General features: G+C 40.5%; 2 protein-coding genes across 5 annotated transcripts in view; one reads left to right on the top strand and one right to left on the bottom strand.

Annotated features, from left to right (window-relative positions):
- The window catches only part of VPS13B (vacuolar protein sorting 13 homolog B), a 430,899-nt gene extending 426,947 nt beyond the window's left edge, over nucleotides 1-3,952 (top strand). For all 4 annotated transcript variants that reach the window (XM_066178010.1, XM_066178000.1, XM_066177992.1 and 1 more), the window contains one exon: nucleotides 1,957-3,952. In XM_066178010.1, the coding sequence (XP_066034107.1) occupies nucleotides 1,957-2,202 (246 nt within the window). In that variant the 3' untranslated portion in view covers nucleotides 2,203-3,952. The remainder of the gene's footprint in view (nucleotides 1-1,956) is intronic.
- A 2,883-nt stretch (nucleotides 3,953-6,835) lies between these two features.
- On the bottom strand, nucleotides 6,836-12,285 carry COX6C (cytochrome c oxidase subunit 6C). Its single transcript, XM_066177980.1, has 4 exons — nucleotides 12,180-12,285; nucleotides 11,448-11,575; nucleotides 9,765-9,886; nucleotides 6,836-6,956 (listed from the first exon to the last, which is right to left on the bottom strand). The coding sequence occupies exons 2-3, from the start codon at nucleotides 11,559-11,561 to the stop codon at nucleotides 9,767-9,769; spliced, it is 234 nt and encodes a 77-aa protein (XP_066034077.1). The 5' UTR covers nucleotides 11,562-11,575; nucleotides 12,180-12,285; the 3' UTR covers nucleotides 6,836-6,956; nucleotides 9,765-9,766.
- Nucleotides 12,286-24,322: the final 12,037 nt, after the last annotated feature.

Genomic DNA, 24,322 nt, shown 5'->3' with positions numbered 1-24,322 from the left:
CAGGCAGGGTCTCAGTTACTTTGAAAGACCGTCCAACCATAGTTAATATTTCCTCCTAAATAATTATGCTGTATCTCTGGAAAATAGCCTGGGGCTGAATGAAGAATGGGTTCACAAAAGTAGGTGAGTGGGATACCAGCACCATTTGCATCTCCTTTGGCTGAGGAGGATCTTCTGGTCAATGTGGAGGCAGAACCCAGCTGTCCCTGGGCTTACCTCCCCAGGAGAAATCAGGAAAAAGTGAGAAGCCACCTACATGCAGGATTTACCCTGCAACTTAAAATCCAGGTTACGTAGGTGGTACTTCAGCATATTTCTCTCCTTTCAACTGCTGAAACAGACTGACTGCTGAGATACTTTTACTGAGCCACCGGACCGAAGACGTGGTTCAGACACCGTTCTCCACTGTTAGCTGTGAGTCTGCTGCAGCAGTCTGCCTTCTGATTTTTCCCTCCCTTAAGGTTGTTCATGGAAACAACCCTTTCCTCTGCCCATTTCATCCTTTCCGCTGTTTCCAGGCACAGGCTTCAACCTTAAACTTCTGAGCTTGTTCATGAGCCTGCTTCCTTTAGCAATTTTGTGATGATGATTGAAAACAGGAGTGTTTCTACTCACTGAGCAGCAAATCCATCTCCAAAGGCATAGTAAAAAAAAAAACACAGGGGACTTTTTTCATGTGAATGTGACACCTGTCACTATCTATCAATCATATCAATTCTTTCTTCAAATAAGCAACAGAGTATTTAAATGAGTCTTGCAGTACAGAGACATGACAAGATACTGATTGTGGATGTTAAATTGAATCTAATGGCACTGCTTGAAAATACCATTCTGTCGAGCAAGACCTGTAAAACTTCCTGAAAGACAGGCAGAAGATAGCAGTCTTTAAATCCTTAGCATGAGGTCCAGCAAGGAAATTTTAAATCCTACAAAAATAAAACTGGTCAGCAATTCTCCAAGTGTAAAATAAGGAAGCATCAAACCCTGGCCCAATTATAGCTTCTGCCTTTTTCTTCGTTGTCATATTTTGGAAGTAACTCCTATTCTGAATGACTTAGCTTGTCATACTACTGTATGTATCCATGCTGGGATTTCTGAAACACAGTTTTTTTGAAACCGTGCAACCAGCTTAATGCCTGCTTGTTTGCCTTCCCTTCTCAAGCTAGTCATAGTCATCTTGAACTTCTTCAAAAATCAGGGCACAGCAGATTGATCTTCCAAAGCCAGGTTTGCCCATAGCTTTTCTGGATAATAGTTTATCTGGTTTGAACCATATGATAGATGACAGTATTTGATTTACTGTATTTTTTTCCCACTAGGGTAGGTTGCTTGCATTCCTCTTGCTAGGGCCTTAAACAATCTCTACCTATTTCAGCCTGCAGAAGACAGATCCCTTAATGTCTTCTCCAGAAACAAAATGCCCAGATCATCTTTAGTAAAACCCTTTTGTTTAGAAAAATGTCCTTGTGTGAATGGGGGTTTTGTTGCCAGAAGCAGATGGATATATCCTGGCATAGAACATTCACCTGGAAGGTAGCTTCTAGTCTCCATTTTAAATCAAGTAAGTTAAAGACTAAAATATTTTAGCTAAATAGAATTCCTGTATGATAAGCCTTGCCAAGAGCTACTGACATTTTTCTAAAAGGGGTTTCAATGCCTTTGCTGTATACAAGTCGATCTGTTGTAAAGTTCTACTCTTGAACAATTCTCAAAAGATACTATTTAAATATTCTGTGGTGGTTAGAGCTTCTCAGAGCTCCAAAACAGCAGAGGAGAGGACTAATATACCAAGGACTCAACTATGGGAGAACATTCACAATTTAAAAAATCCTTTGAACTATTGTAAGATTTCAGGCAGGACAATTTTTATCAGAGAAATGTGGAAGTTATTGTCCTTGCTACTCAGTTCAGTTACTGTCAAATACTCAGTAACTATTGTATCTTATCTGATTTCAGGCCGAGGGAGCCAGAGAGAGGCTGTCAGAGCAGCAGTACAACCGCCTCGTGGAGTACATCACCAAGACATCTTATCACCTCACTCCCAGCGCCGCCACAGCACCAGCCCCGCAAACCGTGGCTACTGAACAGCCCCTGACTATAACAAAAACCTATCAGTATGTAGTTGATCCAAATTTTGCCCAAGTATTCATTAGCAAATTCACCATGGTGAAAAATAAGGCCTTGAGGAAAGGATTTAATTAGTAGTTCTTTCTGGTGTGTATAGTAACACCATACCGGTCTGAAAGCAATGCTTTCTCTGCAGTAACCTACATCAAGTAGAGATGCATATAATTTTCGAGGAGGTAGAAATTGATAACAAAGCCCAATAGCTTTTCTAATCTTGACAGCATTCCTGCTCCCTCGCCAAAATACCAGTGCTGGAAGGAAAGTGTTCTGGCAAACGAATAAAGTAAGAAGGAACAGCCTTGGACTACAGCTTAATCAAAATCCTTTTTCTTTTCAATAACCAAAAATTAGAGAATAGGGGGAAATTACGTGCATACGGACGTTTTTACCACACGCAGAAATGTGCATCAATACCTCTATATCATATTTTAGGGTCTGCCAGTTTCTGTTATAAAGCAGGTTTATAACTCAGCTGTAAAAACTTGCTCAAGGCTGAGCCTTTCCCCCCACACCCACACTCCCCCAACACGTGCGTCCTGAGGCAAAGCATTTTCCCCCACTAAATCTGAAAAACCCAGTGTGGCTGTTTTAAGTTACTAGTGACAGCTGGGTTTTAGCACCACTTTAACCTTAAAATAGCTTCCTTTATTTGACTGAAGTTTTGCAGGACATTAGTCCATAATGTAAACTAGTGCCTTTGTGTGGTTTGGAGAACAAAACATGAACTACAACATGACTTTATTTTTAAAACTGTCTGTATACAGAAACTTTATTTTATCCACCACCAAATTTTCAGAAGTACTTTCAATGTGTGTATGACTGTGCACTGTTCATTAGCTGGAAGCCAGTAACATGTAGTTCAAACATTTAAGAAACAGAGCTGTGTCCTTAAAATCGCCAAGCTCAGTGTAACCCAGATGTGCAGGTGCTAAGTACAGCTTGTGGGGTCTTGCTTATTTCGGATCTGCCACCACTACATTGTATGTGCTCCCTTCAGCCCTAATTCATTTTATGCTTCTCATCTTCAAACTGATAAAAACAGGCATATTTAGAAACGTGACCTTTACAAATATGTACTAAGCAAAGTGAGTTTTAAAGTTGACTGAAAGCTATGGACCCACAGGTACCAATTACATTAATATTTAATGATGCCATCACAGTACACTTAGGAATATATGTTCAACACCTGTATTTCTTTAGTAGACAAGAAATCAGTCTCTGGGCACAATTAGATGACTTTATAAACCAAATTTGGCTATGGCAGTTTCATTTTAAAACCAAAAGCTTATTTGGTTTCCAACTATGTATGTTAACTTTTCTTTCCTTCCCTATATGCTTACCAAAATGAATTTTGTCTGGAGATTCCTGAACATAGTTGGAATTTGAGTCAAAAACTGGAATAAAATCTCATCACCGTTTGGAGCATATGCTTTATAGTTAATAACTTCTATGCATACTTGATATGACCAAATGCACAGTAAATAAGAATGTAGTAACTGCAATGTTTTTCTCTTGAGTTCTATTTTGTTAAAAGGTATTTCTAAAAGCTGTGTCTCTCATCTACTGAGAATAAAGGAGGCTGAGGTCTGCATTGTCCTTTTCTGACTGTGAAATAAGCCCATCCATTATCAACATTTCATACAACGATTTAATAACTTAGTCGTTGTTTAAATAACACTGTTTAAAAATGTATATGTATATACACACATGTGCTTCATTCCTGAATATTTTATGGAAGTTGTTTAATACTTCTAATTTTGCAAATTGATGGATAAATTGTAATATAATTCAATTGTTTAAAGATAATAAAGCTATTCCTGTAATATTTCTTGTTGTGAGCTGTTTATTTGTTCAAAGTGTAGGACAAGGTGTAGGACATTGTGTAGGACAATGACAAGACTGATGTACAAGCTTCATGAGAGCCCCATTAGATCCCAGTTGGTCACTGCACTTTGCAGCGTACCATAAAATGCAATAGGTCGTGACAATACTTTGGAAGTAAAAACTGGTGACTGGCTTGCAAAAAAAAAGGTGTGCTGAAAAGTTTTATGCGTTTTTTGACTAAATCAAAACAGCACTGTAGTTACCATTTCAATTAGACTAATCTGTTCCTTATTTATGAAGTACACAGACAAGCCAAGGGGATGCAAACACACCTGTAAAAAATGAGGAACAGCAGCTTCATTTCTAGGAGTTTGTAGATTTCAGCCATTGTTTTAAGATACATTCGTGTTTTTCCTGAATTACATTCTTCTGGAATAAACACTTGCTTAAATTACACTTTTCTTCAGTGAATTGAGCTGCATCTTTACTGCATTATGCAGGTTCTTTCTCCCCCTTCTGACCACATGTATGGAAACGAGTGGGGACGGCACATAAATCAACCTCTCCTACATATGAGCTGTGTGAACTATGCAAACAAAGTTGTCCAAAGAGCAGCTGCCTGTACTTAGCTGCTAAAGCAGTGCAATGTGCACTCTTAAAATATGCCTACTCTCATAACGCTCTTTAGACCTGGAGAGCTCACAACTTCAAATCTATCTTTTTAGTTTGCTTCCAGAACAATCAATCACTCCTCAAACACTCGAGAATAAAGTAAGCTAGCCAAAAAATTTGGAGGCATAGTCAGGCAAGACCCTTCCCAAAGCAGTTCAGGTCAAAAAATTCCTCTTGATATATCATTTCATACATAAATATAGCAAAAACCTTCAGACACTTGGGATAGTCTCCAAGAGCAGCCAAGCATGTTTTTCAGCTCTGCATCTCCTAGAAACAGAATGCCAGACCCTGTTACAAGTAACTGATTAGGGTCTAACTCACAGGTCTTGTACTGTGTTATGTCCCACTCCAGTTCTCTGTATGATAGAATTAGCTGAACTCTTGCTGGCAAAGGAAAAAAAAAATAAGGAAGAAAAAAAAAGAAGGAAAACTGGTAGGTTGGTGCTGATTTCAGAAAAGCAGGTTAGGTACTTCCTTTGCACTCACTTTCTTCTCCAGAGGAAAGTAAGCTGTGGGTTGGTTGGCATTGCCTGCTTAAGGGAAGTACTTGCCTTGCATCCAGTGTGAAACCAGGCTGCATCCAGAAAGCAACAACTGCAGCCTGCAAACTCCCAAAGCACAGCCATGGAAGTTAGAATCCACCTTCCTTTGTTAAACACATTTAGCCAAAGACATCCCTGAGCTCACTGTACCTATCAAAAATTTTGTAGCCTTCAGTTACAAAACTCATTTCTTTAAATCACATGAGCTGGTAGCTGAAGGAATGCAGACTATCTGCTGCTGGCTACAACAGTTTAGAAGAATTTAACAGTAAATTAATTCATAGCAACTGTGAAGAATACAGGGCCTAGACCAGCAAGGGAAGTCATGTCTATTAGCCTGCACACCTGGCAGTAGCAAGTTTCTTTGCCTCTGAAGCTGTCAGTAAGACTGAAGACCCCAGGCTATTTAAACCTGCAGACAGGCCTGAGAAAATGTTAGTCAGTACTTAATGGCATACACTGTTTATACTGTACATTGGAAAGATAAATGGGTATAATTTGCTATTGTTAAACTCTGGTTTACATTTATAGGAGCTGGGGTATTTTGCTTACTAGATGGTTTCCACTGCATCACTAATGTCAAATTCTTTCTTTGCTTAAAGGAAGCACTGCCTGCATGGGAAGTTTAAAGACAATCCCATGTTGCTCTGTAAAATGTTCTGGACCACATACATTACTTACGTGCTTTCATTAGTCCAAATGTTGTTCAAGGATACCTATTAAGTGTTAAGTAGTTAATGATCCATGTAAAATAATAAGAGTTACTCCAAACAGGATTTGAACCGAAGACCTTCAAATACAACACAGATGGCCTAATTTGTCATGCTGCTTCATACAAAGACTTCCTTCCGTTCATGCAGTCAGCTTTTGCCTGCTCTCCCAAGTATCCACATCCAGCAAACAAAAGCTGCAATCCTAGTACCTTCTTCATCCCGAGCAACAGGCAATGACAAAGCCTGTTCTCACTGACAGCTTACCACGGCCCAAGACAGAGCACCATGTCTCTGCTGCACAGAATGCAGCAGAGATCCAAACAATGCTTAGCTGACTACTTCCACATATTAAAAAGATGATACATGTCTAAAAGCAGCATGCCAAGATTTTTTATTACCATAATACAGTATTTACTTTGTCTGCCTGTACCCCCCTTCCTCTTGTACATCAATTATATGGGAACATGCCTGCAGTTTGGAGTCATTTTCCAATTAGAGTAACTAATACACCATGTGTAAGAATGGGCATTTGCAGAGTCTGTAAGTCTTACTGTAACAGTTTGCTGATCTAAGGAAGACAATACAGTGATGACAGAAAAAGACAAAGAGGCTGGCTGGTGTATTTCCAGAATTTCTAGCCAAATTCTTTCTTCTCAAGGTCAGCCCACCTCGTGAAGCCAGAGGTAACACAGACCCCTCCAGAAATTCATCCTCTCCCTTCCTGCAACATCTGTCCTCTTGCACATTCCCATAAGCAGCTGGGACAAACTAGCTGTCACTGCTTAGGGATATACTGTGCTATCAAATGGGATTTGGCCAAAACAGAGATGCAAATAATTCCTGGAGGAAAGATAGACTTAGTCATCTCGGGCAAGTTCTGAAGACTTTGCACCGCTCTTTCCACCCAGCACCTGAGCCTTTAGGTATTTCTACATTAATGAAGACAACTAAATGTCACAGACACATGTATTTTATTCACTGAGTTGCATTAGAGCGTGCCATATCTTGAAGTTCACTTTACACTTCAGTGAACAAATAAGGTTCAGTCATCACGTCTCCTTGAACTGAAGGGAATCTGCAAGACAAAAAAAGCCCATTAGGTTATGATGGACAAACTTCATGCTCTAAATAAACATGCAAGTATGTATGAATGCAAAGCAGCAGAGAGAAATGTTTATGTGGTAGTTTAGTCTAGAGGAATTCCCCGTTATTTCCTGATGCTTGAAGCTTCACACACCCTTCATGTGGCAAACAGAAGTGAAACATGGAACAAATCAAGAGCTGGAACAACATTGCACAGCCCATCAGATTCACTATATATGCTGCACTGGTAACTGAATCAGTCTTGCTGAGGGCCTGCAGGAGAAAGGAATGCAGCTTTCAGATAGGAGCCAGAGAGGAAACAAGTGATGCAGGCAGCCTACCAAGGAAGGAAGAAAACCAAATTCAAATTGCTTCTCGCCATTATACTGAACACAATTCAACACCAGCTGTGCTCCATGACAAGAATCATGAAAGTGGTTAGCACCAAACTCTGAGCTTCCCCCTTTATTCCACCGCTGAGCACACGGCAGATGCCAGATACTCCTCACATTTATCCCTGCTCTTAATTTCCACTGTCAGTATCACCACCAGGGTCCACACCAAGCAGATGAAAGAGTGTGAATTCCCAGCGAGGTGCTGAGGTGCCTCCATGCCCAGCAGACTTGGTGCAGAGCGCCATGCCACCACCACAACTAATGAACTCCTTCCTGCCCACCAAGCCCCTCCTCAATTCTGGTTCCAATACCAGTTCCACAGAGAAGATTCAGTGAGGTAAAGCCACTGTATTTACTGCCACGTACAGCACATACTCTGGTGAACTGGGAGATGTAGTGTGCATGATCACTGGTTCTTTTGGGTAACTACACCAAAAAAAGGCTTAAAATTCAAAATTGCTAAGATATAAACTTCTGAGGCAAACGAAAATGTCTTCCATCTGTTCTGGGTACTTGTCCTTTTTTTACAGCACATATGAAACACTTGCATTGTTTTCCCCTTCTAATTTTGTATTCATGTGCAGGCACAACAAAAAACAACCTCTTTCTACTATGAAGGAGTGAAAAAATATCTGTTCTTATACAAACAGGCTAAGGAGTAAGAAGCATCAGCAATTGAAACAAAATCACAAAAGATGATTCGTTCTCCACATTTTTTTTTTGAGCCAGTACAATTAAGAAATGGAAAAATTGTTTAGGAAACATTTAATTTTAACAGGTGCACACAATGTGCAATTTTTTTTAAGCTGCCAATGGGAACACAGGCTGAGAGTGAAGCTCTATTTGTACTGAAATAAATCCTGCTCATGATTTGAATTAAATATTCAACATGCACCCTTGTTGACAGTGTTTGTTTCAAATGATTTTACCACCAGATGGCCCTTCAGAATACACTGATGAAGGCCACCTGACTAAAGAATGCAATTCCAGTGTCTGAAGAAGTTTAGAAGTGACTATATATTAGCCAGAGGACTGAACCAGAGGCAGAATTACCAAGATTTAAACCAAGTAAATTTGTAATTTCATTATTTATCTTTGCTGCAGTCGCAGCTAAAGAACAGCAGTATCCCACTCTTACAAAATAATAAAAAAAAAAACCCCAAAACATTACCAAAAGTTGGGACTTTCACAAGGATTTTTTACCTTTTTTTCTAATTTTTTAGAAGAGATGGAGCTCTGAGGTTTTTCTACATAGCTGTGTTAAGCAGAAACCAGATAAGTGCAGATTGTCATAGAACAGAATTCAGTATTCTTAGTGTTAAGTACAAATCTTTTATTCAATCTTGCTTCTTCATGCAAACAAGCTGAGAAAATCCAGCTGGCCATGATAATTAAAGCCACAGATTATCACGTAATGATCACAATATGAAAACATTCCAAAAGAATGAAAAACGATCATTCTAGATTAGTCTGAAGTCATTTTAGGAGAAGCAGAGAACTCAATGTAAAAAATTTGCACCAAGAAAGGGAGAGGAACTCTTTATTGAGTTGTCACATCAGCCTTTGCAGCTGAGTGAGTGTAGTTATTAATAACTACAACACAACAGAAATCAAGTTGTTTTTTTTTTTCCTGGTGTTACTAGCAAGGGAGAACAAAGCTGGGTAGTTTTCCTAGAAAAGGCAGTGTCATGTGCCAAAAAAAAAGAGTATTGTGAACAAAGTTCTATTCAAGCTTCATACAATATGGCAAAAATGTGATTATTAGCAGAGCTGTATGCCACGGTGATTTTTTAACGTACGTATATATATATATATTTATGTGTATATAGATGTATTTCCTCTCATGACTAGTTATCTCCACCCCCCCCCACCAACTCCAAAATAGAAAATGATATGCAGAAGCTGTCTCTGTTCCTTACATTAAGATGCATGCTAGGAGAGAGAATCCGCCTCTCCTTTTCCTCACTCACTGCACCACCACAAGTATGTAAGCAGAAGATACAGAGAGCCCCAAGTTAAGCAGTTCAAGATGTGACAGCATCAACATAACTGTGGAATCAGGCAAGTCTTGGTGTTTAACATCAGAGCTTTGTCTCCTCTCCTCGGTTATGTGAGAAGGGCAAAGGCCTGGCATCATCAGTCTCCTGTACCACGCAAGTTAAACAAATTACCCAAAAGCTATTCAGGAGCTTCTATCCTGCCTTTACTCCCCAGTTCTCCTGTTTCTTCACATTTTTATTACCCAGAGGTCTCTTGAGTGCCATTTGTAACCTGTCTCTTTGGAAATCCCTTTCGATTTGAAAAAAAAAGAAGACCCCCCCCCAAGCAGAAGCACAACACCTCGCTGAGATCATTTTACTCCTGCTCTAATGCAGTGCAGTTCACCCACTGCAGATGCAGCTTACCATCACTTGGGGGGTGCAGCCTCAAGCACACCAGCTGCCTTCATGGCTTCAAAGTCCTTCATGGGATCATAGTGTTTATAGAACTCTGCATAAGCTCTTTTTCTGGGTTCAGCAACTGCAAACTGGAAAGTAACACACACAAAATTAAAGTTTGCAAAGTTTTATGAACAGGCATTTTTCTTCCTGTTAGTTCCAAAATTTTTATCAGTGGATATTCATCTAAAAGGCCTTTAGCTCAAATTATTAAACATTCCTTTGTCCCTGTTAAAACCCACAGGTCAGACTACCTGATCATTGGTCAGGAGAACAAATATCTGCAGTAAAACCTTAAAAAGAAAGTCTGTTACAAGGTTACATCACACTTTCAAGATTCAAAACTACTCCATCTGTATTGACACTCAAGTGTCCAACACCCTTCCTGCTAATAGTTTTATACATAAAACACGTCATTTTGGCAAGTTATGTGCCTGTGGGCAGCTGCCAAACTCTAACTCTGGATAAAATGGCATTGTACACTGAAGGACCACATTGGAGCTACACTAAGCTACATCTGGTAAAATTTTTACAAGACTGCTGAGCCACCCTTACTGGTCACCAACATAGAAAGACACAATTCTCATTCCTTGGACACCCATTCACCAGAAGAACAGGGATATACCCAAAAAGCTCCCAAAAATGTGAAAAAAAATTCTGAGGTGGGTTTGTACAACAGCATCCTACATGGAACAAACTGAATCACTGCTGAGATCCATGTTACCTGTTCTAAATCTGGCCTGCCACCTTACCAGTGCATTAACACAGGGGCGACAAACAAGGTACTGACCCAGAGACTATTACAAAATTATAATCTAAGTCTGACCACAAAAAGGCTTGTCTACCTCTCAACAGATGTGTTAAGTACAGGTGTGAGCTTATTGTTTCTGACAGACATTTGTGAGAACTTGTGAAAAACCTGAAATTAACTTTATTTCTCGTCACTTTTATCAACAGCTTCCTGAGCATTCAAATGCCGCCAACAGCATATGCACGAATTCAATGGGAAAACCAAGATCCAGTTCTTCCACGAGAATTCCCACTGTGTTGTTTGCTTTGTGCATGAGATACAAAACTTATTTATAAGAGCACTCAAGAACAAGTACTGCTCTTATCTCTATCAGAAGTCAAACCTGTAAAAGTGTTTTTCTGGAAACATAATGCTCCATTTTCACGGTACCTCAAAAGCAAGGACACAAAGACCACATGAGGTTTTCCCACACTGGCATCTTCAGTGTGAAGGATGAGTTTTCCAAATAGAGCAAGTTTCCTGAAATCAGTCAAGAGATAAAGCAGGACTTGGACAACTCTCCCAAGTCTCAGAAACTGTGGCAGACCAAAACACAAACTATCCAGAGTTAATGTGCAGCAGCTGTGAATGGTCAAGAGCATTTTGGGACTAGCAGACTCAAGGTCAAGTTGTCACAAATCGTGTGATCTTGAACACACAGAATGAAACATCAGATTATTCACATCCTTTCTTCAAATGAAGATTAGGACGATTTATTTGTGCTTTGGAAACATGCTTACAAAAACACACGACTAAACCTTTCTGATGAACAGCTCAACCCAATCTCAACAGAAAAATGTCACGAATTCTTTAACTATTCCAATGAACCCAGTTTAAAACTGAATGACTACAAAGCCCACCTTGAACAAGGTTGCGGCTCCCGTGGATACCAAAAATGCCCCGAGGAGGTGAAACTTCATCCGCTTGGCCAGAAGGCCGCGCATCTGCGGCTTCGGCAACAGCGCCGCCGGCATGCTGACTGCGTTTCCTGAAAGAAAAAACAAATGAGAGAATTGTGCGATAAGCTCTGCTTAAAATAATTTTCTGCACTGCAGAAAAACCATTCTTTTTGTACTGTGCAATAATCGTCTTCACGATATAAGCACCAGTGGTCCAGTGTGTTTGACCTTTCAATGAGAGTATTTAAGGGACAAAATTCAAGGACAACCTAGTTATGGCACGGTTCTAGTTTCAAGTTCTTACATTCCTTGCACCCAGTATTTGTGGCACCAAGGCTGCCCTTCGCTGTTCACACTAAATCCTGCGCTCCTCGCAGGGTCTTCCCTCCCAGGCCTGCTGTCCTGGTGTTTAAGTGAGAAGCCATCCTAAGCGGTACCGGGGCCAGGCTGGGCCCAGCCCCGCGCCGTACCCCGCACCCAGGGCCCCCCGGCCCCGCGCTGCAGCCGCCGCCGCTGGGCCCGGCTACGCCACCCTCAGGGACGCGCAGAGGTCACAGGGCTGTCGCGGGGCCGCGGCCGAGCAGGGAGCGGCGGCTGGCGGCCCTAGGGGTGGGGATGATAAGGGAAGCTAGACGGAATTAGGGGAAAAGAGGGAACAGCGGGAGCCGCGGCGGGAGCGGGGAGCGGCCTCACCTCAGCTCCCACCAAGGTCCTTCCGCGCCGCCGGCCGCGCTCCCGCTGCGGCTCCGCCACTCCGCATGCGCGGGGGACAGGCGGCGTACGGCGGGCGGCGCGGGTCAAACCCGGCCGGGCGCACAGCGCCCCGCGCGTATGGGAGCAAACCGCAGACTGGATTAGGCTGGAAAAGGTCTCTGAGGTCATCGAGTCCAGCCTGGGACCGAGCAGCACCGCGTCACACAGCCCCTGGCACTAAGTGCCAAGCGCAGTCTTTCCTTAAACAGCCCCAGGAACGATGACAACGCCACCTCCCTAGGCAGCACGTTCCAATGTTTGTTTAACCATCTTTGCTGTGAAGAAATTCCTCCTAATGTCCAACCCCAACTACCCCTGGCACAGCTTGAGGCGATATCTTCTTGTGCTGTCACTTGTTACCTGGGAGAAGAGCCCGACCCCTCCTGGCTACAGCCCCCTCTCACTCAGGGAGTTGCAGAGAGCGCTCAGGTCACAGCCGAGCCTCCTTCGCTCCGGGCTAAACACGCCCGGCTCCATCAGCTGCTCCGCGCAGCACTTGTGCTCCGGACCCCTCACAGTCCCAGGGCCCTTCTCTGGGCCCTTCACCAGCTCCTCAATGTCCTTCTGAACTGAGGGGCTCAGAACTGGACACAGCACTCGAGGCGTGGCCTCACCAGTGCCCAGTACAGAGGGACAATCGCTGCCCTGGTTCTGCTGGCTGCCCCATTTCTGATGCAGGCCAGGATGCCGCTTGTCTTCTTGGCCACCTGGGCACATGCTGGCTCATGTTAAGGTCTCTTTTTCTGTCTTTGAGGTCCCTTCCTACTCAAACCATTTTGTGATTCTATTAAGAGCCATGGGAGAAAATGAAGTTACCCACTTGAAGGATGCCCAGGGTGACACTGCTGGGCCAAGGAACTCAGGCCTTTATGCAGAGACTTTGCCAGGAATTATTGTCCAAGCCTAGAAAGAAATGAAGCCATTTGTAATCCTTTCTAGATGGTTTTTGTACCTTTCTTGGAAATGAGGAACATGTGCTTTGCCCATGATTTCCACATAATCACCACCTGCATATGGAATTGTCATTTGTATTCCTGGGGAATCTCTGTGGGATTTACACTGAATGCTGTAAATTCCTGGCTTGAAAAAACAAGTCCCTCCTGTGCAGTGAGGTATTCATTCAAGCCTTTTGCTCCCTTGCCAAAGCCAGCAGATCCTGACATCAAATGACAGAGATGGACCTTTAAAATTGAAGAGGAGTTGCGTTTCCTATGATGGAATTAAGAAGAAATAAGTGTCAGTAGAAAATTTCAGAGAGAAATCATACAGCTGTGGCTACAAGCTGGAAGAATTGCAACAGCAGTTTGAATAGATGCAATTTGGACAGCATTCTCTCAAACTGAAGAAAAGTTTGTTACAATAGTTGAGACCAAAATGAAGAATCTTTGTCTAAGAGTTTTTCCTATGTGGATTAACACAAAACCCCCAAAAGTTAATGATGTCATGCAGAAAGAATGGTGAGACATTTCACCAAGGGCAAATTGTGCCTGACAGATTTGGTGGTCTCCTATAACAGGGTCACAGCATTGGTGGATGAGGGACGAGCGACTGATGTCATCTACTTGGACTTGTGCAAAGCATTTGACACGGTCCTCCATGACATCCATGTCTCTAAACTAGAAAGGTAGAAAATGGATTTGGTAGAAATGGGTTTGCTGGATGAATCACTTGGTGAATCAGGAACTAAGGAACTGGCTGGATGATGGCACTCAAAGAGTTGTGGTCAAGAGCTCAATGTTCCAGTGCAGACTACTGACAAGTGGTGTTCCTCAGGGGTCAGTCTTGGGACCAGCATTGTTTAACATCTTTGTTGGTGGCATGGACAGTGGGATCAAGTGCACTGTCAGCACTGTCCACTCCAAGCTGCGTGGTATGGTCAGCACGCAGGAGGGAAGGAATGCCCTCCAGAGGGACCTGGACAGGCTTGAGATGTGGGACTGTGCAAACCTCATGAAGTTCAACCAGGCCAAGTGCCAGATCCTGCACCTGGGCTGAGGGGATCCCAAATACAGGCTGGGCAGGGAATAAGAAGCGACACTTGCAGTGTTGATGGACAAGAAGCTCCCCATGAGGAAGCAATGTGTGCTCACAGCCCAGAAAACCAACCACATCCTGGGCTGCATCAAAAGCAGAATGGACAGCAGGTCAAAGATGATTTTGCCCTTCTACTCTGCTCTGGTGAGGCCTCACCTGGAGTGCTGTGTCCAGCTCTGGAGCACTGCATCCAGCTCTGGAGCCCCAGCACAAGAAAGATATGGATCTGTTGAAGTGAGCCCAGTGGAGGCCCACAAAGATGATTAGAGGGCTGGAACATCTCCTTATCTCCTTTGGACAGAAGTTGGGGTTGTTCAGCCTAGAGAAGAGTCCAAGAAGACCTCAGAGCAACCTTACAGTGCCTAAAGGGGGCCTACAAGAAGTCTGGAGAGGGAGTTTTTACATGGGACATATAGTGATAGGATGAGGTAATGGCTTTCAACTGAAAGATGGCAGTTTATATTAGATATAATAAAGAAATTCTTTACTGAACTTGCCCTCATGAAAAAGACAATACAAAAGTAATTGGAATAAAAGCATGGCAGGTTTCAGGGCTACTGTTATCATAGATAAGATATGAGTAATTTTCCTGTAAACATCAGTCTTGTGCGGACAGAATATGTTGGTGGATGGAACTAGGTCTGTAAAATAAAAAAATCTTGATTGCTGTTTTCAATAGCTTACTTCATGGCTGGCCAGGTCATTAAATTCTTTTCTGTGTGGCCAGTTTCCCCATGTGCCTGAGATACTGCTGGCTAGGCATCTTTGTGTTATAGTTAAGATGCTAAATGAAGTGCTAATTGTTATCATCCTTTGATGTCATTACTGTGGCATATACAGCCAACTTCTTGTTGTTCTGTGTAAAGGGCAGTTCAGGACTGTGCAAATAAGAGAGAAAAAAAGGATGGAGAATACATTACAGCAAGAGCCCTGGAAGGAGAGCAGAGACAAACAGCTCCATTAGGTCAGTGCACAGAGTGGCTTCCTGTCACACCAGTTTCTGAATAGATTATAGAGCTAAGTGTGGTTTGAACCTGAGTGGACCCTGTGCATCCAAATGCAGGAAAGTAAATAAATCTTCTGAAAACAAGAAGGCAGATACAGAGACAACAGCAGTTGTTTCCTTCCCACCTCAAGCTATCCCTGGGGGTTCTGACACCTACTCCAGTTGTCTTTGGGACACAAATGTTAGAATTGTTTACTCAAAAGGTGTCACAACTATCTAAGTAGAATCTTCAGTCCTTTTTTTTTTTTCCTCTCCAAAATATTATAGAGCCAGCAACAGTTTACCCTTCTCCATTGTGTCCTTGAAAGGCATCATCTTTAGAAGAGTGAAGGGAAGGCATTGATGCTAAATCATTTCTTGCTTGTGCTCCACTGGAATTAAAAGTAAAATTTACTTCTGACTTTAGTGAGAGAAAATTTACTCAGTGAATCCTTGTCTTTTCCACAAAGAGTACCAGCTGTGATACTCAGGACTGGACTTTCTGTGGCGTAGACTGATGCCAGCTAGGAACAGGACTGTGACAATCAAGTGATTTCGCACATGCTGTGAAAAGTCCTTAGATAATCATAATTTGGATCAAATTAGAACCAAAAATCTACTGGAAAAAGACCACATGGGACATCAGGAATCCCCTGAGCCAGATGCAGTCCCAAATAGTTTAATGTAAAATCTGCCTATCACAAAAGAAACAGAAGGTAAACAATGCTATGTGCCACATATGAAAATGCATACATTTGGGCTCATCCTCCCCTTTCTGAGCCAGAAACTAACTGATCAAATACTTTCTTGCCACAGCTGTGTCTACATCCACCAGTGGTGCTGTGGAACAAAGATACGGTGGCACAGCAAGTTTTTTTAACAGAATTGAAATGGCAGCTGTACAAAAACATGAGGATGAATCAATGATTCCTAAATGGAAAAAGTCAAAATTAGTAGGGGGAAGAAAAATATCTTTGTACTTCCAAAAGAGCAGTATAAACAAAAAAGAAAAAAGAAAATTTCAAATCACAATAAATGGAGCAGACAGGGATTTCACAAGCCTTTGTTGATTTTATGCAAGTTTCTGAAATAGAAGAATCTCAAAAAAGTTATTTCTTCTTCTTGTAAAGAGACAGATTTTGGTATATTGAATACACGTGAAAAAGTGAAATAATTATGCAAATGATCCTGTGTTTGGTACCATCATGAGTTATAGTGTTAAAAAAAAGAGCTATTTCCCAAGTTCCCAACTTGCAGTCAAGACATGGCTAATGTGTGTATTGAGGCCCAAGAAGCAGAAAACACACCGGGTTTCAGAGCTGTGACATTAACACTCATGTGACACCTTGTTTTCTGGATTCTGCATTAATTGTTCCTCCTCTGATGTCCTCTGGGTTTGGGGGTTCTATCTGAAACAAATACACTGTTCATTTTAGCACCAGGAGACCCTTGGTTAGATAAACTGGGCTTTTAAACAAGTAGAATGTGTCATTCTTACCTAGAAGTTTAACTTAGGCAAGTGTGACTTCATTATTCATTGCCAGTATGTTCTACATTATCATCTGATTTCTTCGAAAAAAACCAAACCACACCCACAAGAAACACCTCCTTCCAATCTCTGTTCCTTGCTCAAAACCTTTTAAATGATGCCAAAATTCTTCTGTCGTTTGTGGTTTTAAATGTTATGTAGCTTGTCTGCAATGGAAATAAAGTCATCAAAGAAACATTTTTTACACTGTTCCTTTATTCCTCTGTATTTGAGTAGAGATGCCTTACCCTGAGAAAGTTCCTTTCGTTCCTGTTTTTCCAGGAACATATTGAACCACCTTTACAGACAAGTACTCCAACCTAAAATTTAACCAGTCAACACACAAAATTGTTACATGTAATTCAGTTTCTACAGGCCCATCTCAGCAAGTGACAGCCCCGCCAAGGTAGGCCACAAGCATTCCTAGTCTGTGTTCAGCTTCAGAAAGTGTCTATGGTAAGAACAGCAGAGGAGCAGAGTTACTCCCTTAAAAATGAAAGCAGGGACCACAACATGAGGACAAAAGATCAAGTTTTTACACTCCTCTTCAAAGCACACTTTAGTTCATGTGCTGTGACGTGGTTTAGTTTCACACAAGGCAAAAATCTCTAGCTGCAAACATTACCTACCGTACAGAAACTATTATATTGCTTGCATGATGTGCCCAGCAATCCTGGTGAGTCCCTACATGCACCTGGAACTTTTGCCAGTGCTCCCCTCCTTGATTATGGATGTGTTACTCTAAGTCTAAGCAGAAGATTCACATGGGTACCCTTCAGTAGTCCAAAGCCATGGAAACAAGGAATGTTCTTCATATATTAATAGAGTTTAGGCCAGACCCTTTGTTAGCATTTATTTTTCCCAGATGTGACAAGTGAACATCAGACCTCCAGGAAAGCAGGAGGTGGCCAACAGCTGCTGTTGACACAGCTATAATTTTGCTCAAGGAATTAATTCTTACAGAAAATGGCAGACCAACTTCCCTGTGGGTGTAAAACAGTGGCTGTGAAGTGGGAAAGCCTTCTTCAAAGAGAAGATCAGCCTCACTCTCCACAAGGCATTACATTTGCACCTCCCTTGGTAAGGGTCAAGGTACTTGCTTGGGCAGTTCTTGGCTCAGCATGCTGCTCTTGGCTCATCAGCTCCTCACAGAGAGGAGAAGGGGCCTTGTTCAGGTTGGGGCCAGCACCCTGCAAGGGTGACATCTGAAAATTTGCAGCAGTAGGATTTAACCTAGGGATATCTTTGCTGTGTATTCAATTTACCTAGTACAATACAGAGCTCATTCTGACAGAAAAAGATTGGCCCAGGTTACATATAAAGATCACTTTGCAATTGGTTCCTGTGGCAATTTTTAGACTTTTTACTCATATTTCTGAACATCTCATTTTAGTCTGTTTTAATTTACACTGAGGTGATGACATGGTAAGTGTTATGAGACGTTGGCAAGTTTTCATTTCTTTGCCTGAAATGAGAGTCTAGAAGGAGTGAGGGGTGTCTCAGATTTGTGGTGACTTGTATCATCATAGTGTAGTCACATCAAGCAAATCATGTCCATTTATGAAAAGAAAGCTCATGAGCACAATTAAAAACTAAAAGTAAAATAAAAAGTACACCAGAGATGATGTATTTCTTGACCTCTTTATGACCCAGTGAATTAATTGTGAGCCTGAAAATTTATTTATAGTTTCCAATTACATTACCTGGTCTAGTCAAATATTATTCCTAAAGAAATGCCGTTGCTTTCATTTATTTTGTTATTGGAAGCATCTACCAACTTAGGATTGCTATGTTTTCCAAAGGCTTCATAATTTCTATTTGATATTTAATGGTATTGCAAATATAATAGATTTTCTTTATAATCATAACCTTGGGAACATTTTAAGTCGCAGAGTCAGGGATTTTCTGACTACAAAATCCCCAGACAAGCTAAAATCCATCTCAATTTATCATCCCAGGTTTGAAAGGTGAGGCACAGTCAGGCAAGTGAGGCATCTAGAAAGTAGTCAAATCATCTGTTCTGTTTTTTTTAACTTGTTATTGGCATAAACTTAAAAAAATATCTATACTTAAACCAGCCTGTTTTAACTTTACTGTTTTGTTTGAAACAATCTAATTAGGAAATTATGGGTCTCAGTTTTCTACTGCATTGAAACTTTTGAGCTTCATGATTAACAAAACTGGCAATAGAGAACAGTACAAGCAACCTTAAATATATTTTGGTTAAATGAGTTCAGGATACATTTTCCTGAAACAAATTTGGCCATGTTCAATACGGCATTACATGTAAACGTCTGGAAAAATTGCAGTGTTTTTCCAAGCAGGAGGCATGAGATTACTATAATCCATAGCCCCCACCACTGTATTAATTAGCGTGGCTCACTAACCAGGGACATAATATTCGTAAATGAAACTCTAGAAGGGCATCAGTAAGGAACAGGATGTTGAAGCCAAATGGAAAACATGAACCAATAAAAAGGCTGAACTAGCTAGAAGTGCAAGCTCAGTCTTTGAAGTTAGTTCAAGTACTGCATGCTTTAATTTTGGTGTAATCTCATGATGGAGGTACAAACAAGAACTCAGAAACAGATTTTGTAACATTTGGCCCAATTGTAGATGAATCAGTTTGTTGATGGTTACCAACAATTGCACAGCCAGAGAAGCTGTGGTCTTTGTTAAATTAGATTGAATAATTGGCTTCAGTGGGAGTTTCGGGTGCAGAGCAAATGAAGTGTCACGGCCCTTGACTCTCATAAGATTCCTTAGCAGAGGCTAATCTTTTGCCTTCAGAACAACCTGAATATGGATTCAGAGAATGAGTCCCTCAAGGGTTCATCTACTCACTCCCCAGCCCCAGTATGGGTCTGAACATTCTTAGTCATTCCTGGAAGATATGCATACCTTATCTGTTTTTAGAGCCCCTCTGATGACAATAGGGATAGCAAAAGCTCTCTGGGCAGTTTGTTTCCAAAGCTTAACTGTCATCTTGGAATACAGTCTTTGATTAGTACTAGGTTACCTTTGCAAGCCCAAATAAACCTATGTATTTCTGTCTTTTGATTTTGGTTTGGTTTGTTGTTTTTTGTATACTTTTATGTGGAACTCCAGTGACAAAGCTGTGCTTTTCTGGTCTTTCACTCAAAAAAAAAAAAATTCACTGTTTTTGTCCTTTGGACAGCTTTCTGAAGGCCTGCTATTGCCAGGTGCTGAGTATCTCTGGAGACGTGAATTAAGAGAACGAGTTTCAATACATTCAGCAAATTACAGGATCAGGCAGCCAGGAGTTAAGATGATCTTGAACTGGAAAGTCATAACTGGAAAATGAACATAATCATACACACTCTCCTTTTTTTAGATCAAGCATTCACTTCATTAGCTTGAAAATAGTAAATAATTTATTGTATTCTTTAGTGAATAGCCCAACACATGCTGTTAATTACTTTCTCATTTGGGAGAAAAAACACAGCAAAAGTTAATTTCTTTCCTGCATGTGCTTTCTGGAAGAAAAAGAACTCCCAAAAAATGCATTTATTCCTCTTTTCAGCAGCCATGCAGATCTCTGGAAGGAGCCACATTCCTCAACAAAGCAAGTGTAATTGCTCTGTTTCTCAAATGCAAGTGAGTACATTCACAAACATTGTAATGAAACAGACTTTCATTCCAAAAAATAACACAGAGGAAAATGGTTGAAACACTGTATTGGAAAAAAAAAGTTATATACACCAACCTTAAGCCCTATGTAATTATGACAGTAAAACAGTTTTCCAAAGAAGGTTATTTTAGGCATTTGTTGGATTGTGTTTATATACATGCATGTATACGTGCCTGTAAATGCATGTGCACATACAAAACTGTAAGGGTGTAAATTATTCTAGAGATGTGATAGATTGAATTCCTAAAGTACCATTTTCAGGAATGGGTGGTATCAAAGCCAATCACAGTCTGGGGTTTACAAACCCCATGTTGGGTTGGGTCTTGCAGCTAGCATGAAATCCATTGAGTTGCCTATGGATGGCAACTACTAAGAATGATATAAGTTTGTTGATTTTATTTACTGGGCTATAGTCACCATGGCCTATTGTAGTGAAAAATTCCAAGGAAATCACTGTGTTTACTGACTTAGTCAGATGGGGAGTATTGCATAAGCTATTGTGTGCCTGTGCATTCCTTGAGTGTGATGCTGTGGTCTTTCTCTTGCTTGCTGTGTCATTTGTTTCATTTAACTGTCTCATTAATGGCAAAATTGCTTTGCTTTGTTCAAAAATCCTATTCTGAGAAGCAAGTATTACTTTCTTCTTTAACATCTTGCCAACAAAAGATTTTCAAATGCATGTGGTACAGAGGAATCATACAAGATTGTTTGAGAGCAAAAAAGAAATACTGAAAATTAAAAGCACAAATCCACTTACTACATTCCCATTTTTGCTTTGACATGAAATTAAATCTTAACGTGAGAAATGCACACAGTACATCAGCATGCTCTGAGAAAATACATAATTAGCATGTGGAATAAGCAAAGCTGTTGTCAATGCTTTCACATATGTTACCACAAAACTGAAATATTTTAATTAGTAGAGAAATAGAGGAAAATCCAAGTAAATACAGCCTTTACTTGACATAAAAATTATTTTGACTCTGTCAGTATTAAAAATAAGAGATTCTCATCTCTACCTTAACTACCCTTACATACTGGGACAGCTTAGTATGTCCTGCATAATTCAAATCTGCTCCAGTGCTCTGATAGATAATTACTTGGTAGATGAGTCTCCACTGTGGCCATTGTGCAAATGCTTTACTAAATCATTAGTAGAAATAAAAATGTGTGAGTTCAATAGCAGATAGATAGAAAGTGTAGACTTTGGTGTTTTGTAATAATCCAATTTACTGGACTGACAGAACCTTTTTTGAAGGCTACGTTATAAGAGGAGAAAAGAAAACTATATAGCAGTACCATGTGGCTTCTGATCTGGGAACTACAATTTAGCCTATTAGACATGGACCTGTTCCAAAAGTGCACATTCAGACAATCATGCATGAAGGAGTTTGAAACACAGATGTGAATTATAACTCTCTGAAATCCTGGGAATGCTCAAATTTAGGTGGATTTGAACAATAAGTACAGATCCAGATCTAAAATTTTTGTTCAAACCTGTCTTTCCCTAACATTTTTACAGCAACTGCTGAATGTACTAAAACCAACAAAGTTCCATAAGCTTAAAAAAAAAATCCGTTAACCCCATCTTAGCTGTATTCAGACATGATTCACAATGGCTGGCTAAAAAGGTAGTAACAAAAATCACCAGTTGAATGTAACGGGACAGTTCCAAATAGGCCGAATTTCAGCCAGATTACTGCAGCTCCACTGGCCACATACAGCTTCACAGTGATCAGTTTGACCCAGCATTTAACATTAGAAACATAAATAATTTCAGGATTTCTTTTCCAAGCTTGGGACAAAACTTTGAAACAACTGTTCTCTCATCAGTTCTTTTTACACACACATGCTAAATTAAACATTTTTGACTAGAGCAATGATGTTGGTTGGGACTGGGGCTGGCCATTTCACAAGCATACAAGAGGTAGAGGATGGAAAATATACCTGTAATACTGTATTGGGCTAAAGGCACAGAAGGAGCAATGATGGAGCACCTGCCATTTTTCAGTGCTCTCAACAGCAGGAAACTGGGGGTCCCAAACTGATGTGAATATCCAGTTCATTGATGCTTTTATCTGTAGATTTCATTACTGCAGGTTTCCCTTTTTAAAATTCAGATATATTTGCCAAGTGAATCACAATGATTCTTTCATGTAAATTATGCAGAAGGTGGGACACAAATCAGTCTGGCCTTGGCCCCCCCATACTGTATAGTAAGAGAAACTGGGTCCGTTCCACCAAGTCTACTACTGTATCTGCAAAACACCTTTCCCCATTGCTGGTATCAATATCTGATGACTAAAAACTAGATTTTCACACCTTGAAGGAGTCTAATGAACCCACTTTTCGTGGTCTAAGACAGTTCCCCATTAACAAGACTTTAAGAAACAGCCATTAAAAAGGGATTGTGAGGGGTACAGAGGCAATGGAAGAGCAGCATTGCACAGACTCAAAGGAAAAAGCATTTTGCCCCTTTTAAATGGACTGGTCATGGCTACTACCACTCTTGTAAACTGACAGAAATGTGCACCTTAGTAACATAAGGCAGCACTATGTAGTTTCAGGAATTCATCTCATGGTCTGATATTTTGTGTCATGCAGCAGCAGAAGAGAAGTAAAAGCAAAATTTATAAAGCCCTTTCTGAAGCACGTAATCACAGCTTGGATTTATATCAAAAGTATTTGAATGAGCAATTTCAGGACTGCACTCTCAAAAATTATAAATTTCTTTAATAAACATGTCAGGTCTGATGAGAAAAAAGTGAAATACACAGTAATTGCATCTTAACATAAATATTTATTAATTGAAATTGCATCTTAAAAAACCCAAAATAATCCTTTAACTATTATAATCAATTAATTGAGAGTAAACATCAAAAGTAAGCCTGAATGAGTATGATTGCATAATATATTTTAACACCACTGGAGCATAAATCTATCCAGAATTTTTCTAGGTTTGCAAGTTTCTGAAAAAGAGAATTGTTTTTATTTTCTGTAACAGCAAATTTCCCAGAGAACTGTTGTTCTGCTGTAGAGACTTCTGAATGTCACTAAGTATAAGTACTTAAAATAAACAAGGAATAGATTTTAATTGTCTGAAGGGAGAGGTGCTAGGCTAGGGCCATTGATAAAAAAATTTCTAGCTTTTAAAGCTGCTGAGCTCACATAGGTGGTAAATCAACCTGAGAGAGAATAGATCTCAAGAGCAAGACAAAAAGACAATAGAAGTACAAGTATTCTGAAGTTATGTAGAATCACTATTCAGAGTAATAATATGTAGTCAGTTCTCAGTCTCTCTGCTGGAACTGGTCCCTCGGGATGAGACTTAAACCACTATTCCATTTCTGGTGTCTCTTCAAATAGCAATTCTAGGGTATCTGCCATTGCATTAGATTAGATCCAGTAACCCAGAAACTTAAGGGTCCCTGTCTCTTAATGTATTCTCTGTTCAATTGCCCAATATTCCTTTAAAATTGACACATAAAATGAAAATAATGGTATGACAGGTAATTCTGGCATTACCAATACATGTGATCCTTCTCAGTTGCATACTGAAGACATGGCCTTGGCACTAAAACTTGTACATACACCCATATGTTTCAGCTACCACAGAGACAGAACAGCAAACTAGATTGAGAGTAAACCTCAGTTTGCAGCACTTTCAGTGAATAGGGCCAGTTTGAAAAATTCTATTCAATAATTAAGTACATGAAGTATTTCTTTTTTTCATAAACACGTATGGTATTAATGATCAGAACTGTCTGGGACAGTAGTTTTTTGCATGCGGTAAATTTGCTGGCAAATTTTTGCTAACTATTTGGCAAGGCTGGAAAATTCACAAGGAGTTTTATCATTTGTTACCAATATCTGGATAATATTTT

This window comes from Chamaea fasciata, unplaced genomic scaffold (genome assembly GCF_029207755.1).
Source record: "Chamaea fasciata isolate MVZ Bird 193981 ecotype frontalis unplaced genomic scaffold, bChaFas1.0.hap1 SCAF_1, whole genome shotgun sequence".
In the NCBI taxonomy this organism is placed as follows: Eukaryota; Metazoa; Chordata; class Aves; order Passeriformes; family Sylviidae; genus Chamaea; species Chamaea fasciata.
The sequence above is the reverse complement of the archived record's forward strand: the minus strand, read 5'-3'. Positions and strand labels throughout refer to the sequence as shown.